Source organism: Lycorma delicatula, chromosome 1, assembly GCF_047948215.1.
Source record: "Lycorma delicatula isolate Av1 chromosome 1, ASM4794821v1, whole genome shotgun sequence".
NCBI classification, from domain to species: Eukaryota; Metazoa; Arthropoda; class Insecta; order Hemiptera; family Fulgoridae; genus Lycorma; species Lycorma delicatula.
This window is the reverse complement of record NC_134455.1, coordinates 139,057,718-139,073,229: the sequence shown is the minus strand read 5'-3', so window position 1 is coordinate 139,073,229 and position 15,512 is coordinate 139,057,718. Positions and strand designations below refer to the sequence as shown.

Below are 15,512 nucleotides of genomic sequence, written 5' to 3'. Positions count from 1 at the left end.
TAGTTTTGAAGTACAACAACTTTGTTAAATGATTAATAAATGTATAAATTTTATTATCAAAACTTGGTAGTGTTTAATTCTGATAAAATTGATTTAATAAAGTTTATAAAAGGCTAAAAAAATCAAGTTTTATCATTAAAATCAAACCAGAACAAAGCTTAACAAAAAAATGTTATGAATTTGTAAAAATTAAAAACAGCAGTTTTTAATACAATAAATTTAGATCTATGAAAAATTCAATAATTTTATTTTACAAAAAAAAAAAAATACTCACTGCAGTTTATACTGTATTAATTTACAATAAATGTTCAAAAATTCCACCACTGACATTGATGCTCCTTTGAACTTGTTTCCTTACAATTTCTGTCATCAACTTAATGATACCTTTGCATTTCATGATGAGAGCAACAGCACTGAGAATGTGAGCAATCAGTTCATCACATATGTCTACTATTTGCTTGTATACCTATCATATTTGTATACCTATTCATCATCTATCTCCATAAACAGTAATCTAAGGAAATAAGAACCAGTCATCTAAGAGGCCAATTTACTAGCTCTCTACATCCAATCCATTTACCAGAAAATTTTTCATCTAAAAGTTGTCTTACTTCATTCAAGAAATGTGTTTGAGCTTCATCAAGTTGATAGTACATTTTAATTCATTTCACCCATGAGAATTTTTAAGCACTGAAAGAAATTCATTGATTAAAAATTCCAGGTAATTTCTCTCCGTGATATGTTGATCTAGTATGAAAGAGTCCATTAATTACCTGTCAATCATGCTGTACCAAACGTTTACCAAAAATCAATACTATAAATCTGATTAAACTACAGCATGTGGATTTCCTTAGACCACTGATGTGATTGTTCCATGCATTGTTTATGCCACTACAGGTAAAAGTAACCTCGTGTAAAATTAGTATGAGTAAAATAAAGTAATAATTACTGTTAATCCATTGACAAAACTGCAGTGTCATGGTCACCAAGCTGGAAGTGTTGAACTTTCTGAACATGATCAGGACACAATCCGTGAACAGGTAATGTCTTCCATACTGTACTTGATGGAATATTGAGTCACATATAAATTCTTTGCATACTCATTGGAGGACTAAGTTATATCATCTGAAGAATGTTTTCCCTTCCATAATGAACCAGTTAATGTTCAGATGAAGCACGAGTGCTGGGAAGTTCTTGATGATTATCACAAAAATTATTAAAAATTCTAAGTAACACTTTACAGTTTGTAACTAGTCATCCATGATACCTATGTTTATATTTTTCCACCGCAGCTGGAGTATTTCTAAAACTAAAGCCATACACCAAAATCAATGTCAGCATATTCTGCATGAGTGAAGAGACATGGCTTTTTCAAAACAAAGAATTACAAATGAAATTTCACTTTTTTAATATCAGATTCAATTTGGAAAATGTAGATACAGATTAGAGTACAACAAACACAAAAACACTATATAACTTGATTCTCAAAATAATTAATCATAATTAAAATTATGTAAAAAAAAAATTAAATCACCTAACATTTATTAATACCACATAACCACAATTTTATGACTTCAATGAATAACCAAATTAATTTTGAAGCATACAGTTAGTGTTCCCAAACTAATTTTTCAAAGGTCTAAATTTAACGTACTGAAAAAACTGTTTTTATTATTAAGTTAAGTTTTGTTTTTTAATAATAAAAGTTGATTTATTTATATTTTTTACAGACTTCATTAATTACATACATTTTCTCAGAATTAAATCCTCTTTTGATTTTGATAATAAAATTTACACATTTATTAGTCATTTAACAAAGATAAATGTTCTGGGACCTGTTTTATTTGATTTTTTAGGTCGGAAAATATAAGATACCATCAAGTTTACACCTTATTTTTTTTGTCTTCTGTCATTTGACTAGTTTGATGCACCTATCAAGATTACCTATCTAGTGCCAGTGATTTCATTTCGGTATACCCCCTACATCCTACATCCCCAACAATTTGCTTTACGAATTCCATATGTTTAAATAAAATTCCAACGTTTAAATATTACATATTTAAATGTTGACTGCCTGCACAATTATTTTCTTCTTCAATATCAAAGCAATTGCTCCAGGATGCCTTAGTATGTTGCCTATGAATCTGTCTCTTCTTTTAATAATACTTTTTAAGTGTGTTAAACTTTGTAATGAAAAGGTAGAATAGCAAGTAAACTGCTGAGCTTCAATAAATCGCAATGCCTTATGGTCAAACTAATAACTAAGAGAGTAAAAGTAACCCCTAGTTAGAAGAAAATGGAAAAGTTTTGATTTTAAATATATTCAGTACATCTAATGAAGACATTATAACAGTTTTTTAAAACATTACCATAAATAGTTTAGATTAAGACACTGCTTTGTACACAGTTTCATCAATTAATATTCAATTTGAAAGAAAAATTATTTTGAGGATTCTTATCTTTATACAAAATCAGTCTGTATACAGATTTGTTTCTATACACTAGCGTTCATGTAAAACTCAGAAATCGCTCGGCTAATGTAAATTATTATTTCGCCACTGTTTTATGCTAAAATTTATCCAGATCACTCCACTATCAAGTGAGAAATAAGACTTAGTTTTATGTTTTCACGTAGCAATATTCTCAGCTGCTAAATAAATCTATTAAGAACTATACAGTTCATAAAGATGAAATTCAGAAAATACAGTAAATCCTAATTTGAATTTTACTTTCAGTCAGAATTTAACAGAGATATCAGTAATTTAATCAAGAATTTAACTATACCAAAACTTTCATAGAGGATACAATTTATTATAGTAATTGCAATCCATGTAATATATAGTGTTAATTTTAAGTGAGCCAATATTGAGATCCTATAAAAAATAAAACCTACAAAAAAAACTTTAAATGGTGAACTTTTCCTTGATTTTTGCATCAGTAAAAATATCCTTCTGGCATGTCTGAAATTTCTGCAATTTTTTTTTTAATTTTTCAATAACCCATAAAAATTTTTTTACATAGTTAAAATCTTTATTTTTTTAAATGGAAATTATCAATTTTTATAACATTTCAGATGCTACACAAAAATTCTATATTTTCTTTTTTCTTGGATATTTTTCCCTTGGCTAATTTTCATGTCCAGTTGAACTTATCAACAATAAGTAAGACTCTACATAACATGTTTTTCAAAAAGTAAGATTTACCTAGATTTTCACAGGCTTTGAACTTACTTTCATAAATTTTAAACTATAATAATCAAATATATATATATTTTTTAAAGTGTTATTGATTATTATTTCTAAATTGAAATAAGAAATCATTTCCCAGTATCTCTTTATACTTTCTAAACTAATAATACCTGTTTTTGTAAATTCTAATGGAATAATTTGTCAATTTCACTAAATTAACAATTTATTTTCATAAAATAAAAAAAATTTCAATATTTTGTCAATGTCATTTCTTTGCATTTATGTACTAAAATAACAAAATAAATACAGAACTTGGGCCATCAAATTAAAGTTCTATAAAACTGTTAAAAAAATATACAATTTTTAAAGTTAACCAACCAAGTAATTAGGTTCAACTAATAGGGTACTTCATATTATTGATAGATTGAATTGGAGATGGAGTTATGCAACCATGTAGCAGTGGTTGCATTTAGGAGAAAAGTCCAAGAAATTAAAAAAAAATAAATAAAAATATATGTATATATACTTTTAGGTGCAAGTTTTGTTGTATCTGAAAATGTTAAAATAATTCATTATTTCCACTTTAAAAAATGAAGTAGGCTTCTGTATTTGAAAAATTGCATATTAAAACATTACAATACAGCATTTTTATTCATTCAAAAATCATGGTAAAATTCCTTACTCTAAGGTTCTTTGTATCTTTTCTAGTTTACTAGATCCCAATGGTGGTACAATTAAAATGAACATCACTTAATAAAGTTATAACTATCTTAATTTATGTCTATAGATACTTGTTAAAATGTGATTTACTTTCCTGTTAACTGAAACAAAAACCACATTGCTTCAAATCCTTTATTTTATGAGGAGTGATTCCAGAGTAACAGCCGATCGGTAACAGATTGAGAACAGTAGAAAAAATGAACAACTTATTTGTGCTTTCAAATACTTACATATTTATTTTTCTATATAATCACCATTTCATACCAAACAATTTCAATATCATGAAACAAGCTTCTTCAAACCAACTGTATAATACTCCACTGCCTGGAATTGCACCCACTTTTTGCCGGATTTTTTCAACTGTTCACTTTTCTAAAATTATTGAAATGTAAGCCAATTTTTGAAGTGTAGAAAGAGATAGCATGATGTCACTGAGCAAGAGATCAGGACTGTAAAAGGAATGATGAAAAATCTCCCATCTGAATTTTTTAATTTTTCCTCTTGGGCATACAGCTATTTGTGGACGTGCAATATTGTGAAGAACAATTCCTGATCTCAATATTCCCTGTCGTTGGTTTTGAAGGGCAAGACGCAGTTTAGAAAGTGTTTCAAAATAGACTTGTGATGGATATTCCAGTTCCATGAAATCAATCAAAAGCACATCATTTGGTCCCAGAGTACAGATGTCGTGATTTTCCTTTGAGGCTGTACTTGTTTGAATTTCTTTGGTTTAGGTGAACTGGAATGATGCCATTGCATCAATTGTTTCATCTCAGCACTCACATATGAAATTCAATTTCATCACCAGTGACAATATGGGAAAAAATTTGTCTCCTTCATGGTTAAAGCAGTCAAGAAAAGTACATGCAGATATTATTCTTTCAACATGTTTGGCACCATCATGTACATAGTTTACGATAGCCTAGAGTATTAGTCACGATTCTCAACAATGTTGTCTTTGAAACTTCAGCAAATTCTACAGAAAGATTACTAATCATAAGGCAATGATTTTCTCTCACTTCTGCATTCACATGTTCAAGATTGTCAGTCTGGACAATAGGCCTGCCACTTCTTTGTTCATTGTGAACATTTGAACGGCCTTCCTTAAAATCACATCACCATTGCCTCACTTTTCCTTCAATCACTGTGACAGGCCATATGTTTCATACAATTAATGGTGAATTTCAGTAGCATTATGTCCTCTTGCATTTAGAAATCTAATCACTGATCAAACTTCACAACAGGTGGGATATAACTGTACTCATTTTAACAGACTTTCTGTTAAAGACAACAACAATGAACTGATGGCAGTGTGATAATTGCATGCCCAACACCACTTGAAGCTACTGCACATGCACAAACTAATCAGTGCTAACAATCGCTACTTATAACTCATTGGTCCTTACCTTTGAACTGCACCTCGTAATTTTATGTTCATTATTTGATTTTTTCTTTTTGTTATACATTAATGGCACAACCTAACTTAATTAAATTTTCAGAATGAACTTATTATTAACTTTTCTGAGAGATAATTTAAATAAATAGCATTTTTGCTATTTCTACACTTTGAATATTTAAAATGAAGATCACATATTGTGATATGACTAAAATGCTGATTAAATAAATTTTTGGAAAAAGGTTTTTTATTTTTTATTTTTATACTTAGAATGCATTTTAGAAAAAATGTCAATAGTTAAAAAAAATAACATTTGAAATAACTTAAAAGAAAAACTTCTTTTTCACTCGAAACAGAGATGGAGATTTCATCTTCTGACTGACATAGCTACTTTTTGCATATACATCACATTGTATAAATATTTTATAACTCATGCATGTAACTCATACATTACAGCAAAACATATAAAAGCAATAAAAATTAAAGCAACTGAAAACAACATTCACAAAAATGTATAAAATTTCAAACAGAGATTCATCTTATGAGGAATGTTTTTGTTCGATTTATCCACTACAGATAAATTTTAGTAAATATTTTCATTGGTTTAATTCTTAAAACACATTAAATTTGAAATATTTTTTTAATAAAATAGTATTTAAATAAAAAGTGTAGTACAGCATAAAATTAGAGGCACAATGGAACTTTAGGAAAATATTTATTTTAGCATATAATTTAATCTGAACAGTTAGATAAGGTTTTTCTTTCTTTTTTTTTTTTGTTGAAGTGTCAAAAGATGGGTAATTTGTAAATATCTCATAAACTATAAATCCTAGGTAATCAATGTATTTTTTCTGAAAAAATAGATTAAACTGTACAGCAATTTTTAAGTCTCGACACCATTGTCTAACCTTTCGTTTACTCATTACTGTAGGTCCAAACACTAGACAAAACTCCCGATGAATTTCAGCCAGCTGAAGATCCTTTTGCACACAAAAATTGAATCACAGTGCACACTTCACAACTAGCGAGAGAAACAATAGTCCCAGACATTGCGATCTGCATTCATCAGCAGGAAAACAACTACTAAATCAAAACAAAAAAACTGAAGTGACTTCATAAACAGTCAATAAATGGCCCTGCATGCCTGAAACTACATTCAGACCCGCTAATATTTAAATATAAGCCAACGGCCCTTACTGAAATATGAATATGCCTTTTACTTCATTCCTTAAAGTTTTAGAATCCAAATTCGAAGATTTTCCTTATTACACAAAAGTTTGTTGGTTGTCCTGCCACTAAGTCCTGAAGAGCTTTTGTCTGCTTTTGGAGGAAATAATTGCATTTCTTGACATGAAAGATAAAAAAAAATTGAAATACATCAATTATAAAAGATCCTTTGTGAGTAAAAGATCTGGAATTTTTAACAGATATTACAGGTTATCTGAAAAATCTTAATATTAAATTGCAAGGCAAAGATCAATTAATAACAAATATGTACAATACAATAACAAGTTTTGTACAAAAACTGACTTTGTTTAAAAATCATCTACAAAAAAACATTTTGATGTATTTTCCTGTGTGAGCAGTTAAAAGCACAAAATCAAAATTGCTCATTTTCTCAATAATATATTAAAATTGAAGAAATCAAAAATAAATTCGATAGATGATAATGATTTCAGAGTTACAAAATATTTTTTTTTATTGGATCTTTTCCTTTGAAGTTGAAAATGCTCCCACTTCGACATAACCGGAATTAATTGATTTCCAGAATGATTCGGTTTTAAAAGACAAATATCAAGAAGTAGGAATTCCCAAAGTATGTTCTTATTTAGGTGAAAATAACACAGTAATTAAAAAAAAAGTTTGCTGCACAAATCTTATGCTATTTTGGGAGTACGTACTTATGTGAGCAACCATTTTCATCCATGAAATTAAATAAAATGGCCTACACATCAAGATAACTAACTAATAAACATCTAACTGACACAATGAAGATTGTCTGTTATTGTTGTTTAAATTGAGTTTGTCACACCTGGCTCCTGATATAAGCTTTATCAGGATATAGATTCTCCTATATAAGAAAGATATAATAATACATTATTGCCATGTACTAATGTTTTAAAACTGTTATTGCATCAAAAATTGATTGTACAAACTGACCTGTTTTTCATTTACATAGTTATCTTTGTATTTATGATGAAAAGATAAACTGAACTTACATATGTTATACTTTTTTTTACTTTTTATTCATAAAAATGTGTGATGAATGTTAAAACTTTCAACTCTAGAGTGTGTTTGCATGTTTATCCAAAGAAACTTCTTTGTTTTCTCAAAGATTACTACAATTTTTTGCTTACACTTAAAACTTTTTTTTTCTTTAAAATAGTTTACTTGAAAATCAAATTTTAAATAATTTTCACTTAAAAAATAATTTTGCTTTAAAAAGATTATAAAGATTTAAAAGAAATTTTTTCAGCAAAATGATCATCTAACACTTCTTGTATTGAAAGCTTGTAACAATTAAATAAAAGTATGTTTCATGATAGCAGTAAACAAAGTATCAAAGATTAAAAAATCGATAAATCTATAAATCAAAGATTAAAAATATGAGACTCTCTCTTGGATGTTCTGGAATTTATATTATGTGCTTAAACAAGCACTGATACAACTAAAGACAATCTAGTAGGAACCATAGATACATTCTTCATGAATCAGTATGCCTAATGGCTTAAACTAAACAGATTTCTTTTGTTGGTGAGTAGTTTCCAATGTCATATTTGCATGATTCTGAATTTCCAATGACCATCAGAGAGAACCAAATATTTATATCAAGTTCTGGTTTAAACTTGGTAAAAAAGACACAAAATATTAGTTTAAGAATTCAATAATGATGCTTTAAAACAGATATCTTCAAACTGGGTGAACCAATTTTCATGAAATTTGGCACACAATGATTTCTACATTCAGAACATTGATGCAATTTATTCTGGTCAAGAGGGCAAGGCAGGGTCTTATGCATCTCAAAATTTTACTCAAAGGGTAGGTAAATTTTTTGACTTAACCCTTTTACACATTTTGCTGTAATATTACACAGTCAAGTATTGCATCCCAATGTATTTTGTTATAATATTACGCACTCTGTCATGCTGTCAGAATCTACACTCTTATTTTTTTTTTTCTTATTTGTTCCATGTTTCTCCTGATCAGCTGTTCTATAGTTTGACTTTCATATGTATTTGGTTTGTAGTTTCTTGGTTATATTTTCATATACGAGTCTCTTAGCCATTTTCTACAGTTCGTGTTGTATATTTTTATTTTAGTTTAGTTTTTTCTGAAGAAAAATGTAGTAATAGAGCTTAGTTTTGTTTCCATTTACATCATGTGTTTGCATAATATGTGAATTATTTTCTTGTTTTAGTTTATGGCTTAAGGTTACAAAATAGTTATTTATTATAAACCCTTTAACACATTTTTTTGTAACATTACACAGTTAAGTTATGTAATTATATTGAAATTTTTCTACTGGTATCATGAATATAAAGCCAAATACACGCAGTTAAGAGTTCAAGAGCACAATTGGCTGTCAAATAATAAAAAAATCCACGCAGTTACTCGGTATTAATCATCAACATAATTAACGGGTTAAAGGATTTTAATTGCCTTTAGTTACTATCTGACAGTTCAATTTTATTCAAATCCCCATCAAGAGGTGGGAGCTAAAATATTCCTGTTTCTTTTTTGTTTCTTCTGGACTCAGTCACAATTTGTACTAAATAAATGAATCCATTATATAATATATCACTTTCTTATGTGTCTAAACAATTACATACACGATGGGTGATACTAAATCTACTTTTTTTTGGTCAGTTATATTTTGCTTGTTACCTTTAGAATCGATCAAACAATTTTATGAAATGTTGTATAATGACTTCTAAATACGGGTCATTGATGCTACTTAATTTTGGTTATAATTAGTAAACGAGGTTGGGGGACGTCACCACATAGGTTCATATCTCAAAATTTTAAGATAAAGTAATTTTTTACATAATCCTTTAATCACACACTTGCATACTTTAATCTTACACTTTATTTTTTCATAAGAAGTAATATGTCAAGAACAAAGCCTTCAGTAGCCAGAGCTGCATAGCTGTCACAGCAAAACCATAGATAACACCTCTGTGGCGCCAGTGGTAGCATCTCAGCCTTTCATCTGGAAGACTCGGGTTCAAATCCCGGTCAGGCATGGCATTTTCACACACACTATAAATCATTCATCTCATCCTCTGAAGCAATACCTAACGGTGGTCCCAAAGGATAAAAAAAATCTTTAAAATTTAACTTCAATTTTAAGAGCGTAGATAATTCAGGTTCAAATAAAAAATAACCAAACCATTTAAAAACCCCTCCAAACATTTCACAAAATATAGGTCTCCAGTACAAAACTTTAATACTGTCATATGTTGGGTGAACAAGGTTGATTTTCATAACTTAAGACAAAAATCACAATATTTTAAGCAAAAACATGCAATTCAGAATAGCTGTCACCGATCAGAGTTGCTGCATTAAAAAGTATCACCTATAATAAAATAAATTAATGTTATATTAAAATTTATAAATACTTAATCCTATTTGCTACACCTAATCAGTTAAAAAGTCCTCTTACAACATAATCAATGAGGCACTTGCAGAGCGAGTAAAGCCTTCTTTTAAGAGGAATATTGTCAAGATATTTTCCACGTGTCAAACATCGATGGGCTTTGCTTAGCTTCTTTGGCGGTTCATCAGGCGGTGGCTCAACAGCTTCTGGCACAACTTCTGCTGATGATTCATCCTCGCTCTCTGAATACTATGAAAATAAAAACAAAAACATCAAACTGAAAGCTCTATTTATTTTTATTTAATTATCAACCGCTTACAAATTAAAAACTTATACAGTAGAGTTTGATGAACAAAATAAAAACCATTTTCATCATATATTAAAAAAATTAATTACTTCTATATTCTAATAAAAATCTCAATTATAATTACATAATAATTACAATCAGAATGCATCTTTAAAAATATCAATACACACTAATACTCACTGTATCAAAGACCAAGCATGTACAAGACTTACTTTATCATAACTGTATCTTAGAATACTTAAACAAAATAAAAAGAATCACTGTTACTCCAAGCAAGTTAATACGGCACATAAAGTTACGTATGTTTTACAGGTTTACAAAACCAAAGCTTGCCTTCTCAGTTCTCTATAAATTTGAATAAATTATTAATTTTATCAGAAGTGTCTACTTTTAACACATCAGTGATATTCCAATATTCATTGGTTACATATAACATTCACACAACCCATTATAAACTGGCATTTAATCAGAAAATTATTCAAATAATTTCAATAACAATTACAAATCTGGCAACCCTGTTCAGAACTCAACATGTATCTAACCTCCTCATAATACAATGTTAACAAATTCACATTATTAATACACAACCGACAAATAATTTTCTTCTTTTACATTTGATATGGATAGTAAAATAGCCCTCTACCGAAACATTATTCACAATACATAGCTAGAAAAATAAATCCTATTTGTACCCTACTTCAATAACTTACCTTCAAAATTATTTAAAATTAAAATTTTGTACTCCATTACTTTGGCCATAAACACTCAAAACTAACCTCACCTAAGAAGTACCTAAATTGTGAACTCCAGGTGGACTTACTAATGACATCACTATTGATCAGCTGTTCATTGTAAATGTCATTGTTTAAATTTTTGGTAACCTATAATCAGATGTGTATAATTTATGTCACTAATTTCTAGTCCTATTAATTACATTAACCTTTAATTTAACCGATCCTAATTTTTTACCATATCATCATGAGTGCATCTCAGCCACTGGAATGGCAACTTAAAGAATCTTGTTTGAAAGATTTCAATTTTATTAAGATAATTAAGAGTTGAAGAGGATGAAAGAGGAAACAATAATGAAATCTGAATTTAAGAGAGCATTAAAAGATTTGAATAGCAGAAAGATTCCTGGAATAGATGAAATACCTGCAGAATCAGTGGGCAGTGCAGGTGAGGAAGCGATTGATAGATTATACAAACTGGTGTGTAATATTTAAAAATAAGGGGACGTTCTGTCAGACTTCAAAAAGAGTGATAGTTATGATACCAAAGAAAGCAGGAGCAGATAAATTCAAGAATACAGAACAATTAGCTTAACTAGTCATGCATCAAAAATCTTAACTAGAATTCTGTACAGAAGAATTGAGAGAATAGTGAAAGAAGTATTAGGAGAAGGCCAATTTGGTATCAGAAAAAGTATAGGGATAAGGGAAGCAATTTTAGCACCCGGATTAATAGTAAAAGGAAGATTAAAGAAAAACAAACCAACATACTTGGCATTTATAGACCTGGAAAAGGCATACGATAATGTAAACTGGAATAAAATGTTCAGCATTATAAAAAATTTGGGTTTAAAAACAGAAATAGAAGAACGATTGTTAACATTTACAGGAACCAAACAACAACAGTAGTAATTGAAGAACATAAGAAAGAAGCGATAGTAAGAAAGGGAGTCCGAAAATGAAGTTCCCTATCCCCATTACTTTTTAACCTTTTACATAGAACTAGCAATTAATGTTAGAGAACAATTTAGATCCGGAGTAACTGTAAAAGGTGAAAAGATAAAGATGCGACAAATAAAAATGATAAAGCTGTTATAGTAATTCTAGCTGAGATTTAGAAGAAATAATGAACAGCATGGATGAAGTCCTACACAAGAACTACTGCATGAAAATAAACAAGAAAAAAATGAAAGTAATGAAATGTAGTAGAAATAACAAAGATGGACCACCGAATGTAAAAATAGGAAGAGAAAAGATTATGGAGGTAGAAATATGTTGTTATTTGGGAAGAACAATTACTAAAGATGGATGAAGCAGGAGCGATATAAAATGCTGAATAGCACAGGCGAAATGAGCCTTCAGTCAGAAATATAATTTGTTTACATCAAAAATTAATTTAAACGTCAGGAAAACATTTTTGAAGGTATATGTTTGGAACGTAGCTTTATACAGAAGTGAAATTTGGATGATTGGAGTAGCTGAGAAGAAAAGATTAGAAGCTTTTGAAATATGATGCTACAGAAGAATGTTAAACATCAGATGAGTGGATAAAGTGACAAATGAAGAGGTGTTGCAGCATACTGATGAAGAAAGAAGCATTTGGAAAAATATAATTAAAAGAAGAGAGACTTATAAGCCATACATTAAGGCATCCTGGAATAGTCGCTTTAATATTGGAGGGACAGGTAGAAGGAAAAAATTGTGCAGGCAAGCAATGTTTGGAATATGTACAACAAATTGTTAGGGATGTAGGATGTAGAGGGTATATTGAAATGAAACGACTAGAATTAGATAGGGAATCATGAAGAGCTGCATCAAATGACTGAAGACAAAAAAAAATACTGTAACATAAGAATAATAAGTGAAAAATAGGCTTTTAGTTCATCAGGAGTTACATTCGTCCATTTGTAGTTATTGTTTTACCTAATGTAAGCATTTGATTCCAAAACAACTTGGTGCCAGAACGTTTCATCAAAAAAATTTATTGACTACTCTAATTCTTTAGTTTACTAGTAAGACAACGCATTATTATAGGATTAATTCCAACATTACCAATAAATGAAAGTTCACAAACATTACTTTTTCTGTGTTTCCACTCCCAACTGGATTTGTTTCGGTTAGAAGAATCTTCATTTTTTTTCAATGCCACTGTCACTACTATCTTCATTATCAGAGCATTCACTAATTGCAACACTATCATTATTGGATTCATTCAAAAAATTATCTATAAACACATCAAAATCATCATTTGCCAGGCAAACAATTCTCTGCATAAGACAAAAGAATAAAGTAAATCAGTTCGTACAATGAAATTTATTGGTAAAGTTAAGAAATACATCTTTAAATATTAAGTCATCTTCCGGCATATCAACTCGCTAAGATTTAGGATGGGCACTATCCGTCCATTGTCTCCAATGAGTTAATTCACACTTTATCAACCAAATTAATTTGTCCAACCCCCTGCTATACCACAAAATTTCAAAGGCTCTATTTTTTTCTGCTTTTACTAAGTTACTTTATTATCCATGTTTTACCATCATAAAGGTGCACAAAAATATTACTGAAAATTTTGTTTTTAATTTCTAGATCCATATTTATATCAGCTGTCTTCTTTTTTTGTATAAAAGTTCACCTTGCTCATGTCACTCTTTCTGAACTCTTATTTTGTCTGTCTTTCTCAGTAATCCTACTTAACTCTTAAACAACTGCATCCACGTATAATATGTTTATGGATAAATGTCCATCACACTTTTGCATGGCGACATGTGATTTCAATTTCCAATCTGCATCGTTGTAATCTTGTAATAATGATGTGATCTGTATGTATCATATGACATCTATGGTTACTTCATGAAATATTTCCCCTATTGTTTTGCAACTAAAGAATTTCATATTCTTTAAAGTTTATTTGTCTCATTAAATGTTTTGATGGTTATGTTATGTCAGATTATACTTTTTCATAGTTTTATCTTTATTTTTATAGTGTTTTATAATTGAAAGTAACATATATTTATTGTTCTTTAGATTTAGTAAAACGTAAGCGTCTAAGATAGATAGCAGCTAATATTTCTGGTGACTCATCTCTGAATGAGAAATTTATACTTCAGATTTTTCAAAATGAAACTATTAGTGACAATGAGAAAGATGATCCCGATCATGAGATAATGGATTCTATATTTTTATAAAATGTCAGTAAGTCTACGATTTTCTGGCTCCTGAACCATCTGTAAAAAAAATCTGATTTGGACAACACATGACTTCCTTGCACACCCCTATTAAATTACATATATACAATTTTTTCTAAATGAAAAATACATAAAAAAGTTTATTTCACTAATAACTTTTGATTTTTTTTATTTTGATTTTTTTTATTGTTATTACAAAATTATTATTTATTGTAAAAATTTTTTTAATAATTTTTAATAAATATTTAAATTTATTATTAATAAATAAATATATTTAATTAAAAAAAAAAGAAAAGAAAAGGAAATGAAGTTGTATTTGAACCGATGTGCCTTCCTCTTGTAAGATTCAAATATTTCATTACTTAAACTTTTATTTCGCTATAACTCTGGAACCAATGAAAATAAGTACCACTTACAATATACCGTTGAAAAGCTCTCAATGAGGGCTTATTACTGTAAGAAAGAGTCCAAAATCTAAATTTTTTTGATTTTGGGCTTTTTTGGACATTTTTGGTCAGATCGATTGCAATAAAAAGGAGAGGTGCAGAACTAGATGTTACAACAGTCCTAAATCCAAAATTTCAACATTCTACGGCTAATAGTTTTTTGAGTTATGTATGATATATACATACATATGTATGTAGAGACGTCTCATGCTGAAACTAGTCAAAATGGATTCAGGGATGGTCAAAATGGATGTTCCATTGATATGTGAAGACCAACATTTTTCATGATTACAATACTTCCTTTACTTTGTACAAGGAAGTAAAAACTGAAAAAGGACTGACTAATAAATTTAGAAAACGAACTTTTTCCCAAAAATCCAATGGAGAGTATTTTCCAGGTTATTCAAAATTATTAAAGGGTTAACTTCAGATATATATGTACAAGAAAGGCATATAACAAAAAAAACCGAACAAATTTCAGTCATGTTCTACAGATAAAAATACAGAAATATGTTAGTTACAACATGGATCCAGAAACACTGTTTTTTGGTTGTAGCTTGCGAAAATTTCACCCTGAGTAAATTCATAAAAAGTAAAGTCATACTGTAATTCTTGGAACTAAAGTTGAGCAGTTAATTTGATAGTTTTATACTGTTTCTGACCAGAAAAAGTGAATAAAACAGGTTTCAGATATAGTAAAATTACTATATTACTAGTATTTTTTTAGAAAATGATTGTAAAACCCTAAAAATTAATGACCCAAAACTTAATTATTTTGGCTTAACCTGCAATAATTTTATTTAATTAAAGTAAGTAAATAATATTTGCAACAAAATTACAGAGAATTTAATTCTGACAAAATCTGTGAACATGATGGAAAAGAACCACTACTTTTAATAATTAATTTTGTTTCTAGATGTGTTCAATGTATTTTTCTGTCAT

The 15,512-nt window shown here is 29.0% G+C and overlaps 1 protein-coding gene across 10 annotated transcripts in view; it reads right to left on the bottom strand.

Moving 5' to 3' along the window:
• polybromo (protein) overlaps window positions 1–15,512 on the bottom strand; it is a 315,452-nt gene that overhangs the window by 180,982 nt on the left and 118,958 nt on the right. For 9 of the 10 annotated variants that reach the window (XM_075362328.1, XM_075362291.1, XM_075362318.1 and 6 more), the window contains exon 12: window positions 9,968–10,150. In XM_075362328.1, coding sequence (XP_075218443.1) covers window positions 9,968–10,150 — 183 coding nt within the window. The remainder of the gene's footprint in view (window positions 1–9,967; window positions 10,151–15,512) is intronic. The other variant, XM_075362308.1, reaches the window with a different exon arrangement.